Source organism: Chanos chanos, chromosome 6 (genome assembly GCF_902362185.1).
Source record: "Chanos chanos chromosome 6, fChaCha1.1, whole genome shotgun sequence".
Lineage (NCBI taxonomy): Eukaryota > Metazoa > Chordata > Actinopteri > Gonorynchiformes > Chanidae > Chanos > Chanos chanos.
In genome coordinates, this window is record NC_044500.1 from 13,209,903 (window position 1) to 13,224,557 (window position 14,655).

The following is a 14,655-nucleotide window of genomic DNA, read 5'->3' on the forward strand; positions in this document are numbered from 1 at the left end:
ATGCAGTCAGAGATTTAAAGGTACACTTTTTTTCAGCCTGAAAAAACTCATGCTCCGTTTGGAAGCTGAGAGAATACCTGACTGCAAAACCTTTTTTCTATAATCTCAACATAACAATCAGTTGTTTTCTCGAGAGCTAAAATTAATTGTCTCTTTATCACAGCAAAATTAGCTGTTTACTCGAGATCACAAAATTATTTTCTTTCATCACAAATTAACGCAGCTTTGAATCAACACCTTAGCTTCATGGCGGGATATTCGTGAAGATAGGATAGTTTAAGATAGGATTAGTATGTAAACGTCACTCATTCATTGCTCAGCTTCCGACTGCCTACACTGAGTGAAACTATTACAGTCTTGATAAACCTTTATAATTTCTTGAAATATTTTTTCTGCAGTTGTTATGCTGTGATAACAACAAATTTAATCAGTGATTTCTAGAAAACAATTATGTGCTGATAATAAGATGATTATTTTGTGACATCAAGAAAACAACTGATTATATCGTGAAAAAGAAAATAAAAGTTTTGCAGCCATGTCCTCTGTCAGTTTCCATGGTTCAGACTCACCCCTACATAAAAATCAAAGTAATTTATAAAAAGGTGTGTTCGAGAAGTTTGTGTAAGAATAATTTCTAATAGGCAATATAACGTGTAATAGTGAAACCTTTTGCCATGTTTCAAAGCCCTGATTGAAAAGACACGTCGTTTCGCTTGAATTTTTAAACGTGTTGATAGGTAAGGTGCGCGCAAAGAAAACTTTTGGTGCTAAGTGAGTATAAAGAGCTGAACTATGTTTACACAAGTGCCGAAGGTTTGGCGTATTCTATGCAAATCAATGAAAGAATACAAACGCACACTGCGCATGTCTGACGTCCAAAGTACACGTGTCTCATAATACCGTGGTGACAGCTCCGTTCACCGGCATCAACATGGACGAGAAGATCAACTTGGATTTTGAGGATTTTTCAACTGAACCTTTCCTTGAGTCTCTTGTCAAAGACCTACAAGACCAAGACCCTGTGTTTCTGATCGGGATATTCGTTGCTATTGCCGTCGTAGTAATCACAATAGGTATGTAACGTTCACGAACTTGAAGTTGACAAGGCCTCGTTGCATCCTCGGTGCAAGAGTGTTCTTGATACCCAAGATTTACCAGTGCGTGCCGGCTAAGTGTTGATTAACTGGATGGTGTTTTAGTATGGACGTATGGGTCACAAATACGGCTCGTTTATGTCTGTCAGTCGCAGCGTTTAATCATAATTCCTCGCTCAATATGTGTTGCTAACCCGAAAACATCATTTGACAAGTTAATAAGCCTAAACCAGTCAGGAAGTTATTGTGCTGTAGGCTAAGTCGGTAACATCTGTGTTGGCTAAACCGAGCTAGCAAGTGAGTTATTGTGCCACTTGAGAGTGATCCTGTTTCTTGATTGTGGACTTGAATTACTTAACTCTGCCACTGCATGTTCATCCGAAATTAGTTTACAATTTTCTGTTTATATTCCAGTATTTCTGAAGTACTTCTTGGGTGGGCAGACAACCAGAAGTGCGGTTTTGCTGGTCGGACTGTGCGATTCCGGGAAAACACTGCTCTTCAGCAGAGTAAGATATTTGTGTCTTTGCAACGTCTTGCGTGCATTCTCATTATTTGATGGAGCATAATAGACGTTTTTAGGCCGAGAGAATTGTTTCTCTTCAAACACTGTCATAATATGTGGTTTTCGCCCTTTCAGTTACTGCTGGGTAAATTCAAGAGGACCCAAACATCCATTACAGAAAGTAGTGCAGTATACAAAGCCAAAAATGAGAGGGTAAGAAATCCAGTCAGACTGGAGCCTTTCTTTGCTCTTTTTTTGTCACGTTCCCTGATTTAGTTTAACCCTAACAACTCATTTCTTATCTTGCAGGGCACTAGCTGGACTCTTATCGATCTTCCTGGTCATGAAAGTCTTCGACTTCAGTTCCTGGACAGGTTTAAGGGTTCAGCTAGGTGAGACATTGTGATGAAACCTTACCACTACTCATAGGGAATAAGAAGTAGGCAATAGGTGAAGAAGTCTCAACTCGTAAACTTTGGACCAAAGTGCTGCATCACCTTGTATTTTTGTCATTTTATATCTTCTGTTCATTAACTCAGTCATGCTTTTGAAGCCAGCTCAACCTGGTCGCCTGGACATTAAACCTTTTCTGATTGCTTTTCACCTCTCATATGAGTTTGGATAGATATAACAGCCTTTTTTTTTTTTTCCAACCATAGGGCGATTGTGTTTGTAATAGACAGTGCCATCTTCCAGAAGGAGGTGCGTGATGTGGCGGAATTTCTGTATTTTCTGCTGACGGATAGTGTGATCTCCAAAAATGCCCCGACCGTTGTGGTGGCATGCAACAAGCAAGGTATATGCCTCACTTTTCACTTACGTTATGTTCTGAGGACTTACACAAGCTGCTTTAGACTCATATATCAATGTGTCTGCACAGAAGCAGTCTGAGCACTTTCCACAGAATGGGAGGTGGCTTTGAGAATACAGTGTTAAGTGTTTGGTTCATGTATCCTTTTTTTGTTTTGTTGTTTTGTTTTTTTTAAATAGATATCACGATGGCAAAGTCAGCAAAACTGATTCAGCAGCAGCTGGAGAAGGAACTGTGAGTATCTTTCTATAATACGTTTTTTTTTTTTGTGTTTATTTGAAGAACGAGCATTATTTTTATGAAGCTGTAAAAGCGGCATTGCACGACCCAACGTGGAAACCGAGCGTTTACACTAACGGCAAACGTAACTGAGACACTGAATTTAAAAGACTTAGACTGAGATCATGGCAATACAGCTGTCAAACTGCACATAGTTAATAAGGTGTTATTTCAGCATTTGTGTTTGGTATGAAACGTTGCTTTAATCACACTCTTTTTTTTGTTTGTTCAGGAACACTCTTAGAGTGACACGTTCTGCAGCCCTCACCTCTCAGGATGGCTCTGTCGGAGGTTCAGTGCATTTGGGAAAGAAGGGAAAGGACTTTGAGTTCTCTCAGCTCCCCATGCGGGTGGAATTTGTGGAGTGCAGCGCGCGCAGCAGCAAAGGGGAAGATGGAGAGGGTGACACTGAGGCGCTGGAGAAAAGTTTGGCCAGGCTGTGAAAGGACGCGACCCCTTCACTTCAACCATCTCGTCCGCCGCTCACTTCGATGAGGTCATCTATTTTTGCTGGTGTCTCACCTGCTAGCTTTCCATTTACAAACGGTGAAAACGGAGACGCCACCTCATATAGGTGCAGGATATTTATCATGCCTCCAGTGGCGTTTGTGCACAGTTTACATTAAAACTGGGTACATAAAGCTTTGGAATGTTTCCGAGTCCAAGCACTCTTTTTTTTTTTTAGAAATCTGCTGCCTTCTACAATTAAGCCAGATTTTTTTTTTTCTCCTCTTCAACTTCAGCATTTCACTATGAGACGTGATGGTGCATTATAGGTGACACGTTTAATGTAGGTAACAGACTCCTTACCTCCATCCCATCTTTATCTTACCTTTATATTTAAATATCAGTTTTTTGATTTGTGTTATAGAAACAGAGTGTAGAATATGTTCTCTGCTCTTTGTCCCTGTCAGATTTGTGCCTTATATGTTCAAAACGTAGAACTCTGGTTCAGGAGATGGTCCTGAGTGTTTTTGAAAAAAAAAAAAAAAAAAAAAGCAGTTAGCTATGTAGTTATGGTGATATGCCATTATGTTATGCAGCTTGTAAATAAATTTTGTTTTCAGTGATTGAGTTTGACATTATTTTCAAGATTTGTTATCCCTGACAAACCCACAGTGTTTTTTTTTTCTGCCTGTTTGCGAGTATACATGTGCACGCTGATCCCTGATCTGGAATAAAATAATTATGCAGGTCAGTGTAGAAAGAACTTCACAAACAGCCATTTAAGTCACTAAAGGATATGTATGGATAGGTAAACATTCAAATCTGATACTATGGCACATGCTAAAATGGGGATAACAGTGAATGACGCACACATTTCTATGGAATGAAGAAAAACTGTTTTTGAGAACCACACCATGTTTGTTGATGAAAGCAGCAAAAAACTGAAGATGTTAACATCTGATGGCTAGGATGTCTTTTGAATGAATTCAATGGTAATCACACGTTTTCTCAGTAGTTTGTTTAAATAAATAATCTCAACAGTAGTTTACCTTTGAATCACCCCGGTATAAATAAACATTTTCATGTTCAACAGTCAAAGAGAACATAATTCTAAAAACATAAATCCACAGCACTGAGCAGTTGTCTGTACAGCCTAAATTAAGACGTCTGAATGCATTATTAGTTAAGTGAACACCAGCCTTTCCCTAACCCTCGTAATTAAAAGGACTATTTGGTAATGTACAGCTGCCACCAGCAGGGGCCAGTCTACATCTAGCTTGGAGTATTCTGCTAGGACAGAATAGGGGACATCTCAAACAGTGGTAGGAACAGTTCTGGTGGACAGTATAGGAATAAGTCCATTTTGTTGTTGTTGTTGTTATTATTTGACAAAGCATATCACGGCAATTTGAATGGGACTGCAGAAAGACAAATACATATAAAAAGGGATGAATACATTTTAAAAAAAATATATTGCATTCGTGTTGGTGTGTGATTCCAATCTGGTTAGACTCCAGGTGCTATAATCCAGCTAGTGAATACACAGAGAGGCTGGAGCTCTGATCTGCTATGAGGAGGCTGGGCTGTCCCTTCAGCAGAGCTGGACACACCCAGTTCACCTTGTCCTCATGTTTAAAACTAAGTCTGGGTCCGGTTTTAAGGCACTCGTCCGTTCCTGGGACAGCACTGCAACCCTCCTCTGGTTCCTCATCTCCTCTTTTCTTCTCGTCTTCTTTCTTGTCCTCCTTTTGTTGTTGGCTCTGGTCCTTGGGATTCCCCTGTGCCTGCAGCTTAGATTTACCCTTGCCTTTGGGTTTCCTGCGATGAGCTGCCGCCCGGGGTTTACTTTTTCCCTCGGGAGCCACCACAGGGTCCTCGCTGAGATCCCAGAGTGCCACCAGTCCGTCGTTACCCCCTGTGGCCAGCCAGTAAGGATGGGACAAGTGATTGACAAAGTGGGCCTGTGAAGCACCTTGGCTGTGGGCCTTCAGTGCTCCCTGCTGGTCCAGCCTGGACCCCGCACCGACCCGCATGAGATGCACGCGTCCGTCCTCAGCGGCGCACGCAAACACGTTTCCGCAGGTCGCCACGGAAACGCAGTGTGCCAGAGGCGGGTTGAAGAGCTGACCGGCTTTTTGCTGGTGCCCCTCTTCTTGCTCCACAGACTCCTGCAGGCTGAAAGTCCAGAGGGGACGAGTCTTCTGCAGGTTCCAGAGCATCACCTGGAATCCATAAGACAGACACTTAAGCATTACCAATTACACTGTAAAAACCTGACAAAGGCATATCTCTCCCATTATACTTACAATCTCCTATCAGCATCTTCTATAAACAGCTGATTCCATACAAATGTAGTAAATTTAGCTGATGAAACAGCCGTGTTTTCTTTTGACCTGTTATTACACAAGTTTGACTATCATTAGATATCGAATGACACCCCAGGAATCCCTACGCTTCCATTACTCTTCAGCTTCCAACACAAGCCTATCTTTTCAAGAAAGGATATATTTCTCTTTCATACCATTTTTTTTATTTAAACTGTAGTTCTCGGTCACACTTGTTCTCACACTCTTCTTGTTTATTTAGCCTCCTGTGTTGGCCCCTGCCTTACTTAGATTTTTTTTTGTTTTGTCATACATTTACTCCTCCAATTTCTTTTCATCTCACCTGCATGTCTAGTCCAGCGGACACCAAGCTCTGAGGTCTCTGGGGACGAAAGGCTACAGATGAGCAGATGTTGGTGTGTTTGCGTAGCGTCCTGCTTACTTTCCCCGTCTGAAGCTCCAGTACTCTCACAGCACCTGAATCATCCGCGGCAGCCAGCATTGTGCCCGTCTCGTTAATGGACAGGGAATTTATCTCGTCCTCGCCAATGTTCGGCAGTTCCTCCAAAGGCCCCTTGAGATTCCGCGGGTCTAGAATGCTAATAGTTTCCCCGTGAGAAGCATACAGAAGGCCAGGGGCGACCGGGGAAAAGACGGCGCACGTCACGTCCTCCTCACCGCTCAAACGTAGCTGAGCCAGTGGTGTTCCCTCATGGTTCCACACTGTCACTTCTCCACCTTCAGCCCCAGAGGCCAACAAACTCTCAGGGCCGTCAAGAGCTCCGACACACAGCACGGGAAGAGTGTGCGCTCCACTCCACCTCTGTGCCATGCTCATCAAGATGCGCCTGCTATCAAGGATGAGAAAAAAAGGCATTTGGAAATATTTAACACTACACAATACGTTACAGCGATAGAAAAATTCTAGTCACTGCGGTGTGAAACTGGTACTCCCTTCCACATGAAAAGTATCAAAATGCCACTGTGCAGCACATTAGGACATATGCGTTTTTTTTTAACGGTTGTTCATTGTCGCGGTTTTACCTATCCTTAGCAATAACAAAGCTTACTTGTCAGTGGTTGGGCAAGGTATCAGTTTTCAAAAGCAGCTTTGCACGGACTGGGAAAAGCGTGTATTGAATTTCTATTTTTGCTTTTGTGGCAAAACTGTTAACTCAGCACACAAGACAAAGTCAGTACTACCGTGTGTGAATGACATATTTGGTTTCAGCCATCAAAGACGAACGCCGTCACAAGAATGTGTCGATAAACATTATATGCGCACAGCTGCGACAAGTGTATCCACGTGAAAATATGAAAATAATAGTGATACTATAGACAATGTTGACAACTTTTGCAAAGAGATATGAATTATGTTAATTTTCCGGAGTTACAGTATGCAGTAACAAATCAGGTTTGTCAACTTTACGTAAGTAAATATTATGTGATGACTGGGCTTAACAAATGACAAACCAGCGAAACTGTTCGGTCTGTTATCTACATAATATTCGCTTCTACTGAACCCACTTTATCATGCCTGTTGCGAGGTTTGCATATGTCGGAACGGGAGCTAGCAAGCTAATTCAACCCGTGATATCCATTCATACTGACAATCTCTTCTAAAGGATGCGTAATAGCAGATAAGATGGTTCTATCGAGAATCATGTCATTAGAAATTTACGAGAATATAATAAAATATTCAAGATGAGATTACACTTACTTTTCCCCACGTGTAGCTACTCTCCTTGCTACTGCAGTATCGCTTTCCCCATGAAGTTGTCACGTGTTGATGACGCCACAGGCAGTGTTCCGCCTTTTTCATGCTTTTTTTTTTTTTTTTAAACTATCGGAATTTCACCAAATGATGGCCTTTTTTAAAAAAACATTTCACACAAAAGACTTAGAACAACTAAGACGGATTTGATCAGAGTACGGAACGTTGTTACATAAGTATTTGGACATGTTGAAGGAATGTGATTCGGACTGTAATTAGAGTTGTCAAATACAGCGAAATAGAAACATCTACACATATGTGGTAACAGCAATTAGGTTTGTCAGAGAACTTGCAACAAGCGTGGCTGTTTACTCTCTGTAAGGGTGGACAGTATGTGACAGAACAGGATTTACAAACTACCTTTATACCGAAAGACTAACGTTCAAGTGGAGCATTAAGTTCTTGCTGATTGGTCTGTCTCCTAAACTAAAGACTCATGTCTCATCTGTGGAAATAGAAAACAGCTGTTTCCTATTTACAGAACTGACGAATGAGCTTTCAGTATAGGATAGCTTATAAAAACAACACATCATTAAAAAATAAAGATAAAAAAAAAAAGAAAGACAGAAATAAAACCCACATCAGAAGCAACTGATAGAAGCTACATCCCACCAACAAAGTTGGTTTGTACTGAGCCAAATGTGGCTTCTTTTCTCCATCTCTCTCTCTGTCTCTCTTTCATTCTCTCAAAGGCTGTAATTAGTGTGCACACAATGGTTGATGATCGCTGATTCATCGCCTGCTGTAGTTCTGATGAGTCTGGTCCATTTCTGGGTCAGTGCACACAGTGCGAACCTGACACTGATGGCCACCCAGTGCACAGGGCCTGTCAAACCACACTCTTAATACACACGCAAACCCACACAATTATGCAGACATATTCACAACATACACGTTCACACGCTCACACAAACAAATTCTGTGTGAGCATTTTCTCAAACCAACATCCTGTTTCTGCCAGTTAGCTGTAAGTATCTCTTTGTTTTACAAGTTTTAAATGTTTATTGTTTGTCACACTATTTACTGAAGTTCTCTCCCTTTATTAAGAAGTTAAATAAAATTCTTCACAAAGGGAGAGAATTTCAGTAAGATCATTTAACAACTTGAAATGTCTTTTAATTAGAAATTTATGGCTGATGCCTGACATAAGCATATTTTATCTTCAGTCTGCTTTTTGTTCAAAATGTGTGTTGTTCCTTACTGTGTGTAAGTAAATAGCTATGGTGATGAAAAGTTAAAATGACAGGGCAGACACAAGGTACAATGTATGATCTACAGTCTCTTGTTCACTCTTTGTTTGTTTGTTTGTTTTTTTCTAATCATAAAATGAACAAAATGTCTTGCATGAAAATTTGAACACCAAATAAGCCGTAAAAATGTTTGTGGAAAACATGAACACTTTTATACATTCTTTCTGGATAATAATAAAGGACCCTGTCATGTCAGGAATGCTTCAAATGATTTATGGTCAACTTCATTAACTTCTCAGGGTGGCCTTAGTTCGCTCCTGCTCTGGAACTCCATGTTTGTTTCACTTCTCAATCTTGGAGAATTGTTCATTCATTTTCAATTTAATGCGTCACTTAACTAAGAAAATTGAGACTCAGCAAGCAATGAGCGACAGAGGGAGAAACCGATACAGAGAGAAAGGGGAGATGGTAATGAGAAGAAAGAGGAGAGAGTTGAACAACAAAAAAGACAATACATTGCATATTCACCATTCAGCTTTCAATTGCCTTTAAAGCCAGTGTCCTTTTAAAAGAATGCTGACAGTGGGCTGGGGAGCATTCTGTAGCTAGAGCGCTCTCTGCACCGTCCTGCCCACACAAGCCACTCTGAAAACACCAATTACTCAAGCTAGGCACAGAGAGAGGGAAAGTCTCTGCCATTTTTTTTTTCACCTTCTCTCTGCACTGCAGTGCCAACCCTATCCTGATGCAATAAACTACACTTTGCAGCATTGAGAAGACTTGGACCCCATCTTTGAAACTGCAACTTTTAGGACATCCAGAGCTTGTGCATTTGCTGTAGATCGATCAGGTATCGCAGAATCTGTAAAGGCATTTATGTTTTTGTTTTTTTTCCCCCGCTTTGTTCTTGAGAGTTATTGGTCATTAATACTTTTTTTTTTTTAATGTTTTGACAGACACCATGGGATCCACGTCATATTACCCAGCGCGTTCAGTGCTTTTCCGGAAGGAGCCAAGCGGAGTGACATATCGTGTTCCTGCCTTGCTCTATCTGCCCCGCTTCACCCGCTTCCTGGTTTTTTGTGAGGAGAGACTGAGCCCATCTGATGCACAAGCACACCTGCTAGTGATGCGCAAGGGCACCTTCTACAGGAACTATGTGGAGGTCTGACATGCAGAGTAAATCTCTACTCTTTCTACACTATTGCATGCATGTTGAGTATCAAATGTGAAGAAATCCAAATGAGGGTATTTATTAGTAAGATTAAATGATCATCATCTTTTGAGCACCTAACACTTAGATATGCGTGAAGTAGGGACAGACTTTGTAGTGTCACCTGAAGGTGATGCGAATAAGAAAAGAAATCAGCCGGACCAGAATCTGAGCCGACCAGACCAGATTACGAGTATGTACAAGGGTTTAAACTAATGATCATATGGTTGAATCTGTTTCATCTGCAACTACAAAAATACCAGTAAACAATCTAATTCATATACCAAAGGAATGATGTAGCACCAATGTTAAGATGAGATCGCATATAGCTTGTGCAACTATGACCCTGCCATCGCTCTCAGCAGTGATATCGGGCAATGTCTTTTCTTTTAAACATTCTTATTGAGAGGTCTATACTTTAAGGTTAAAATTAATATGAAGGAGAAGATATAAAGACTTTGACAACATAACCATGACTGACCTCTGAATAAGCACTGTGTAAGAATCTAGTGTGAATAAGAGTTTGTCTCTGAGCTGCACTGGATATCGTGCCCACGCGAGATGCTTATTTGCAAACTTAGTACCAGCAAGTTGTTAATCCTGTTGCCTGAAAGCATTTCGCCCCTTAATCTTTTATCATCATACTCCTTTTACTGCTCTTCTCGATGTCGATATCTGTTTCCCTTCTTGTTTTCCTGCCCTCAGTGGGAGGACATGCAAGTGTTAAACACTGCTCGCCTGAAAGGATACCGCTCCATGAACCCCTGTCCAGTGTATGATGACTTCACTGGAACCCTCTTTCTCTTCTTCATTGCCGTGCTGGGCCACACCACAGAGTCCTACCAACTGGTGACGGGTAAGAATGTGACCCGACTCTGCTATGTGTCCAGCAGTGACCAGGGTGACACCTGGAGCCCAGTCACTGACCTCACCAAGAGGGTCATAGGAGACACCATCAAAGGTGAGAGGTGTTTAGTTTCATCTAGATAGAGGCATGGAAAATCCATCTCTGATTTATGCTTTATGACCAGCAAGCGTTTTGTGAAAGTGATACAGATGGTTTGCAATGAGCTGATCATTTTGGGATTTGATGAACTGATTTGTAGTGATGATGTACTTTCTGTTTACATTCAATGTCCCGTACATTGAACTATGCTAATTTTAAATCACACACATCAGAGCAAGCTCTTTGTACATCATATTTAGTCTGTATACTAACTACCGTTATTTACAGATTATGATTAGAATGAAGTGTTTTAAGTGTAAGCCTTACTGTTTAACTGATTTTCAGTGTGGTTCAGTACCTATGTGTTTGATTCTGGTTCTGCTTTTCTGATAGAGTGGGCCACCTTTGCTCTTGGACCTGGCCATGGTATACAACTGAAGTCTGGCCGTCTCTTGATCCCAGCCTACTCTTACCACATTGACTGCAAGGAGTGCTTTGGAAAGATCTGCAAGACTACACCCCACTCCTTCTGTTTCCATAGTGACACACATGGGCGGGTATGGAGGTTTGGGGAGGCAGTTCCAGGACCAGAGAGTGTGGAATGTCAGATGGTGTCTGTGGATGAAGAGGATGGGACTAATGTGCTGTACTGTAATGCCCGGAGCACGCTTGGGTATAGAGTCCAGTCTCTGAGCCTTGATGATGGAGCTGTTTTTCAGCATGGGCAGCTGATACAGAAACTGGTCGAGCCCAGGAATGGTTGCCATGGCAGCGTGATCGGGTTCCCGGCTCCGCTTCGTCTTCTGCCGCAGTCTGAGTCCCTGTCCAAGCATTTGGTGTCCTCCGTCACTCCACCAACCAACGCCACTTTTTCTGCCTCAGCTCCGGTTCCATCCCAGAACTTCCTCACACCCACCTGGGTAATATACTCCCACCCAACATGGCCTGACTCAAGACAGGACCTTGGCATCTACCTCAGTCTCCTGCCACGGGACCCCGACAGTTGGTCTGGGCCGTGGGTTATCTATGAGGGCCCCAGTGCTTACTCAGACCTGACTTACATAGAGCTTCAGTCAGATGGAGATCCACCAGTCATTGCCTTTGCCTGCCTGTTTGAATGTGGTAAGAAGACAGCCTACGATGAGATCTCTTTCTGTATCTTCACTCTCCATGAGCTCATCAACAACCTGCCACAAAACAAACCTCGCTCCAGAAAGGAGGACTTGGGGTCAATAAAAAGGAGGAGAAAGAGGACGAGGAGGAAAGGGAGTGGACTCTGTAGTATTTGCTAACAGACTATTTATAGGTTTAGTACCTTAAGAAGCTGAGGCATCAAGGTACGATTTTTTTTTTTTGTGTGAGTAAATCCTTAACTTAAAGTTGAGAATTTCAGGACATTGACAAATGTGTTTGCATTCCAGGGGTAAAATAGAGCAATTAATAATATGCATGTGCACTCCTCAGCAATCGTGTCTTTACACGCTCTAATTCCACATTAAATGTCCTTTCTTGAAAATACAATTATTATTAAATATTAATACAATTGTGATTTTTAGAGGTTTCCCTTACATAATTATGAAAGCCAGAGGAATTTGAAGAGTAGAACACCTTACAATGGTATAAATTTCTTCTGCAATGATTATTCTGTTAGATGTGAACTTAGATGTGTTCTGTCATGGATTTGTAATGGCACTGTGGGTAATGTGGGTAGGTAATAAGGGAGTCAGATGGTCTGCATGATGTGTCTTTATTGTAAGAAGCTATGATATGATGCTACTTATGAGTGACACATTTAGTTTGTGTAGTTGTTCACTGTGGGTTTTTTTTTTATATATTTTGGTGTCATTAAAAATGTTTGATGTTGAAGAAATGTGCTATAAAATGCTCATGTGAAGCCCCCAGTAACTAGCCCAGTGCTGATTTATTTGTCTGATCTACTGCACTTTTGCATCTGTATGATAAGATCAAATGTACGCTTTACACATTAGCAGCCAGATCCTCCAGCCAAAACCACTGCACGCTGCTGAGTGTAAGCAGTGTGATGTGGGTTGAGACTCTGAGGTGTCGCAGAGGAAGGAAGAATAAGGTTTCATCTTTGAAGTCGTTGGCAGTAGCATTATAGATAAGGAAATCAGAATGTTAATAACAGAACTGATATCTTTGAGAAAATGGTTAACTCAGAGTCGTCTTTCGTAGAGCTCCAGAGACACGTTGAACACATTTGTTTATATGAGAGCTTTTAAATTTCCCTTTGTATCCTCTTTCAATAAAATGCAAATCGATTGACTATTTAAAAATCTGCCACACTTGAGTGTAAGATTATGCTGTAAGATCAGGAAACAAGAAATTGGAAATTGAGTTGCAGCTATGACTCAGCCTGTCTTAGTCAAACTGTGTGTAAAGTTAATCCTTCAAACTGTTTCATCTCTCTCTAACTGGGGACTTCAGCATGGTGGCACAGTTCTGTTGTGGTTAGCACTGTTAACTTCGTCATAGACACAGCTCCTCTTTGTGTGGAGTTTGCATCTTCTCCCCGTGTTTCTGTGGGTCTCCTCCAGGTATTCCAGTTTCCTCCCACAGCCAAAGACATGCACATTAGGCATCTGATGCCCCTACCTCTATCCCTGATCAAGCCGCTGGTTGCCAGGTACTGTACGGCAGCTGCTGACTGCTCCTAAGTATTTAGGATGGATTAAATGAGGAGAAGAATTTCTCTAGGGAGATCAATAAAGTTGATCTTGACTAATCAAACTTAACATGGGTTTGAGATGTTATTTAACAGAGACACTAGAGGGAGCTGTGGTGTTAGTACAGTTATCTGCTGCACTTAGTTCCTGTCGTCGATTAGATTTTTAATGCAGGAGAACTTTTGCTTTCGTAACACTTCAGCACTGTCACGAGTCTGGCAGCCTTACTCTGCACTATACTGCTTTCAGTTTCCTCTTTGTGAAAATGTCACCTCAGTGAAAATGACACATTTGTCATGCATGCACTGACCTGCCCTTGTAAAAACCAGTTTTGGAGCTCAGATTTTTAATTTGTTGTCCAAAGCAAGATCCTCAATATCATAAAAAAGCAAATCAAGCCGTGTTGGAAGCACTCATTTGAACAATCGTTTATCATAGGAAAATACAATTTATCCACAATAACTCACATAAAAAAACAAGAGTACAGACATATACATACACAAACAAAATTTTAGTTCAGGAAATTTACATGTCTACCTGTTATCAGGGAATTAAGTTATGGCAAAATGCTAATACTCTTAACTGGTTGCTAAGTCAAATCATAAGACAAATATTTGACGTGCCGTGTCCTCACATTTAGATTAGCTCTGTCTCCTTGTGAGGGAGGAGTTACAATGCTTTTTGTATTCTTTACTATCCTTAGCTGGGTTAGTACTCTCGAAAGCGCAGCACCTGTGTACTTTTAATGCTGTTGGCTCTGTTCAGACACAATTTATTTTTGAGTCCCAAGCTCTCCACCAGCTTACGTCTGAAGGATGCACACATGAGGAAATAAATGACAGGATCTAGACACACGTTGCAGGAAGACAGGAACAACGTGGCTGTCTTCCCATGATACAGAATATCCTCAGTCCATTGGCTGAAGTTGTCTTCCACCTGACTGAGCGTGAATGGTATTCTCCACAGGTGATACGGCACAAAACACACAGAAAACACAACCAGCACCACCAGTATGTTCTGTGTGTGCCTCTGTCGCTTGCTCCCCTCTCCGCTGATGATGAACTGGGCGTTTGAGCGGTGTATATGTCTATAAATGGATATGTAGCATGATGGTAGAATGACCAGGACCACCAAGAAGATTCCCACGTTGATGTAGGCCACTACTCCATGCCACTGTAGACCAAACTCACTCTTCAGGGCAGTGCAATTGCGTGCTGTTTCAGGACGAGGCTCCTGATTGGTCAGAATACTGTTTGGTAGGGACATAGCAGCCATAGATAACCACACGAGAACAGACATGAGCCGTGTGAAGGAGTAACTATAGAGACAAGCTCCGCAGGAGCCTCCGAATGGCTGCACGATCTTCAGATAACGGTCCAGAGCCA

At 41.7% G+C, this 14,655-nt stretch overlaps 4 protein-coding genes across 4 annotated transcripts in view; 2 read left to right on the forward strand and 2 right to left on the reverse strand.

The window, feature by feature from the left end:
- Positions 1-917: 917 nt before the first annotated feature.
- Positions 918-3,759, forward strand: srprb (SRP receptor subunit beta). Its single transcript, XM_030777216.1, has 7 exons — positions 918-1,073; positions 1,509-1,603; positions 1,735-1,812; positions 1,909-1,991; positions 2,259-2,395; positions 2,590-2,644; positions 2,922-3,759. Exons 1-7 carry the CDS (start codon positions 932-934, stop codon positions 3,130-3,132), a joined length of 801 nt encoding a protein of 266 aa, XP_030633076.1. The 5' UTR covers positions 918-931; the 3' UTR covers positions 3,133-3,759.
- Positions 3,760-4,622: 863 nt separating this feature from the next.
- On the reverse strand, positions 4,623-7,223 carry wdr53 (WD repeat domain 53). The gene is made up of 3 exons (XM_030778566.1): positions 7,181-7,223; positions 5,804-6,311; positions 4,623-5,358 (listed from the first exon to the last, which is right to left on the reverse strand). Exons 2-3 carry the CDS (start codon positions 6,296-6,298, stop codon positions 4,657-4,659), a joined length of 1,197 nt encoding a protein of 398 aa, XP_030634426.1. The 5' UTR covers positions 6,299-6,311; positions 7,181-7,223; the 3' UTR covers positions 4,623-4,656.
- A 2,162-nt stretch (positions 7,224-9,385) lies between these two features.
- Positions 9,386-11,875, forward strand: neu4 (sialidase 4). The gene is made up of 3 exons (XM_030778028.1): positions 9,386-9,589; positions 10,343-10,598; positions 10,977-11,875. Exons 1-3 carry the CDS (start codon positions 9,386-9,388, stop codon positions 11,873-11,875), a joined length of 1,359 nt encoding a protein of 452 aa, XP_030633888.1.
- A 2,103-nt stretch (positions 11,876-13,978) lies between these two features.
- Positions 13,979-14,655, reverse strand: part of LOC115815061 (G-protein coupled receptor 87-like) — a 1,002-nt gene continuing 325 nt past the window's right edge. Inside the window, exon 1 of the mRNA XM_030778031.1 lies at positions 13,979-14,655. This exon is cut by the window's right edge and continues 325 nt beyond it. Coding sequence (XP_030633891.1) covers positions 13,979-14,655 — 677 coding nt within the window.

Bases quoted from the DNA above. Each gene is read 5' to 3' on its own strand.
- srprb (XM_030777216.1), top strand. From the start codon at position 932: ATGGACGAGAAGATCAACTTGGATTTTGAGGATTTTTCAACTGAACCT. The intron at 1,074-1,508 runs GTATGTAACGTT...TTTATATTCCAG, and splicing joins CGTCGTAGTAATCACAATAG to TATTTCTGAAGTACTTCTTG. The intron at 2,396-2,589 runs GTATATGCCTCA...TTTTTTAAATAG, and splicing joins GGTGGCATGCAACAAGCAAG to ATATCACGATGGCAAAGTCA.
- wdr53 (XM_030778566.1), bottom strand. From the start codon at position 6,298: ATGAGCATGGCACAGAGGTGGAGTGGAGCGCACACTCTTCCCGTGCTG. The intron at 5,359-5,803 runs GTGAGATGAAAA...TATGGATTCCAG, and splicing joins CCGCTGGACTAGACATGCAG to GTGATGCTCTGGAACCTGCA.
- neu4 (XM_030778028.1), top strand. From the start codon at position 9,386: ATGGGATCCACGTCATATTACCCAGCGCGTTCAGTGCTTTTCCGGAAG. The intron at 9,590-10,342 runs GTCTGACATGCA...TCCTGCCCTCAG, and splicing joins TCTACAGGAACTATGTGGAG to TGGGAGGACATGCAAGTGTT. The intron at 10,599-10,976 runs GTGAGAGGTGTT...CTTTTCTGATAG, and splicing joins CATAGGAGACACCATCAAAG to AGTGGGCCACCTTTGCTCTT.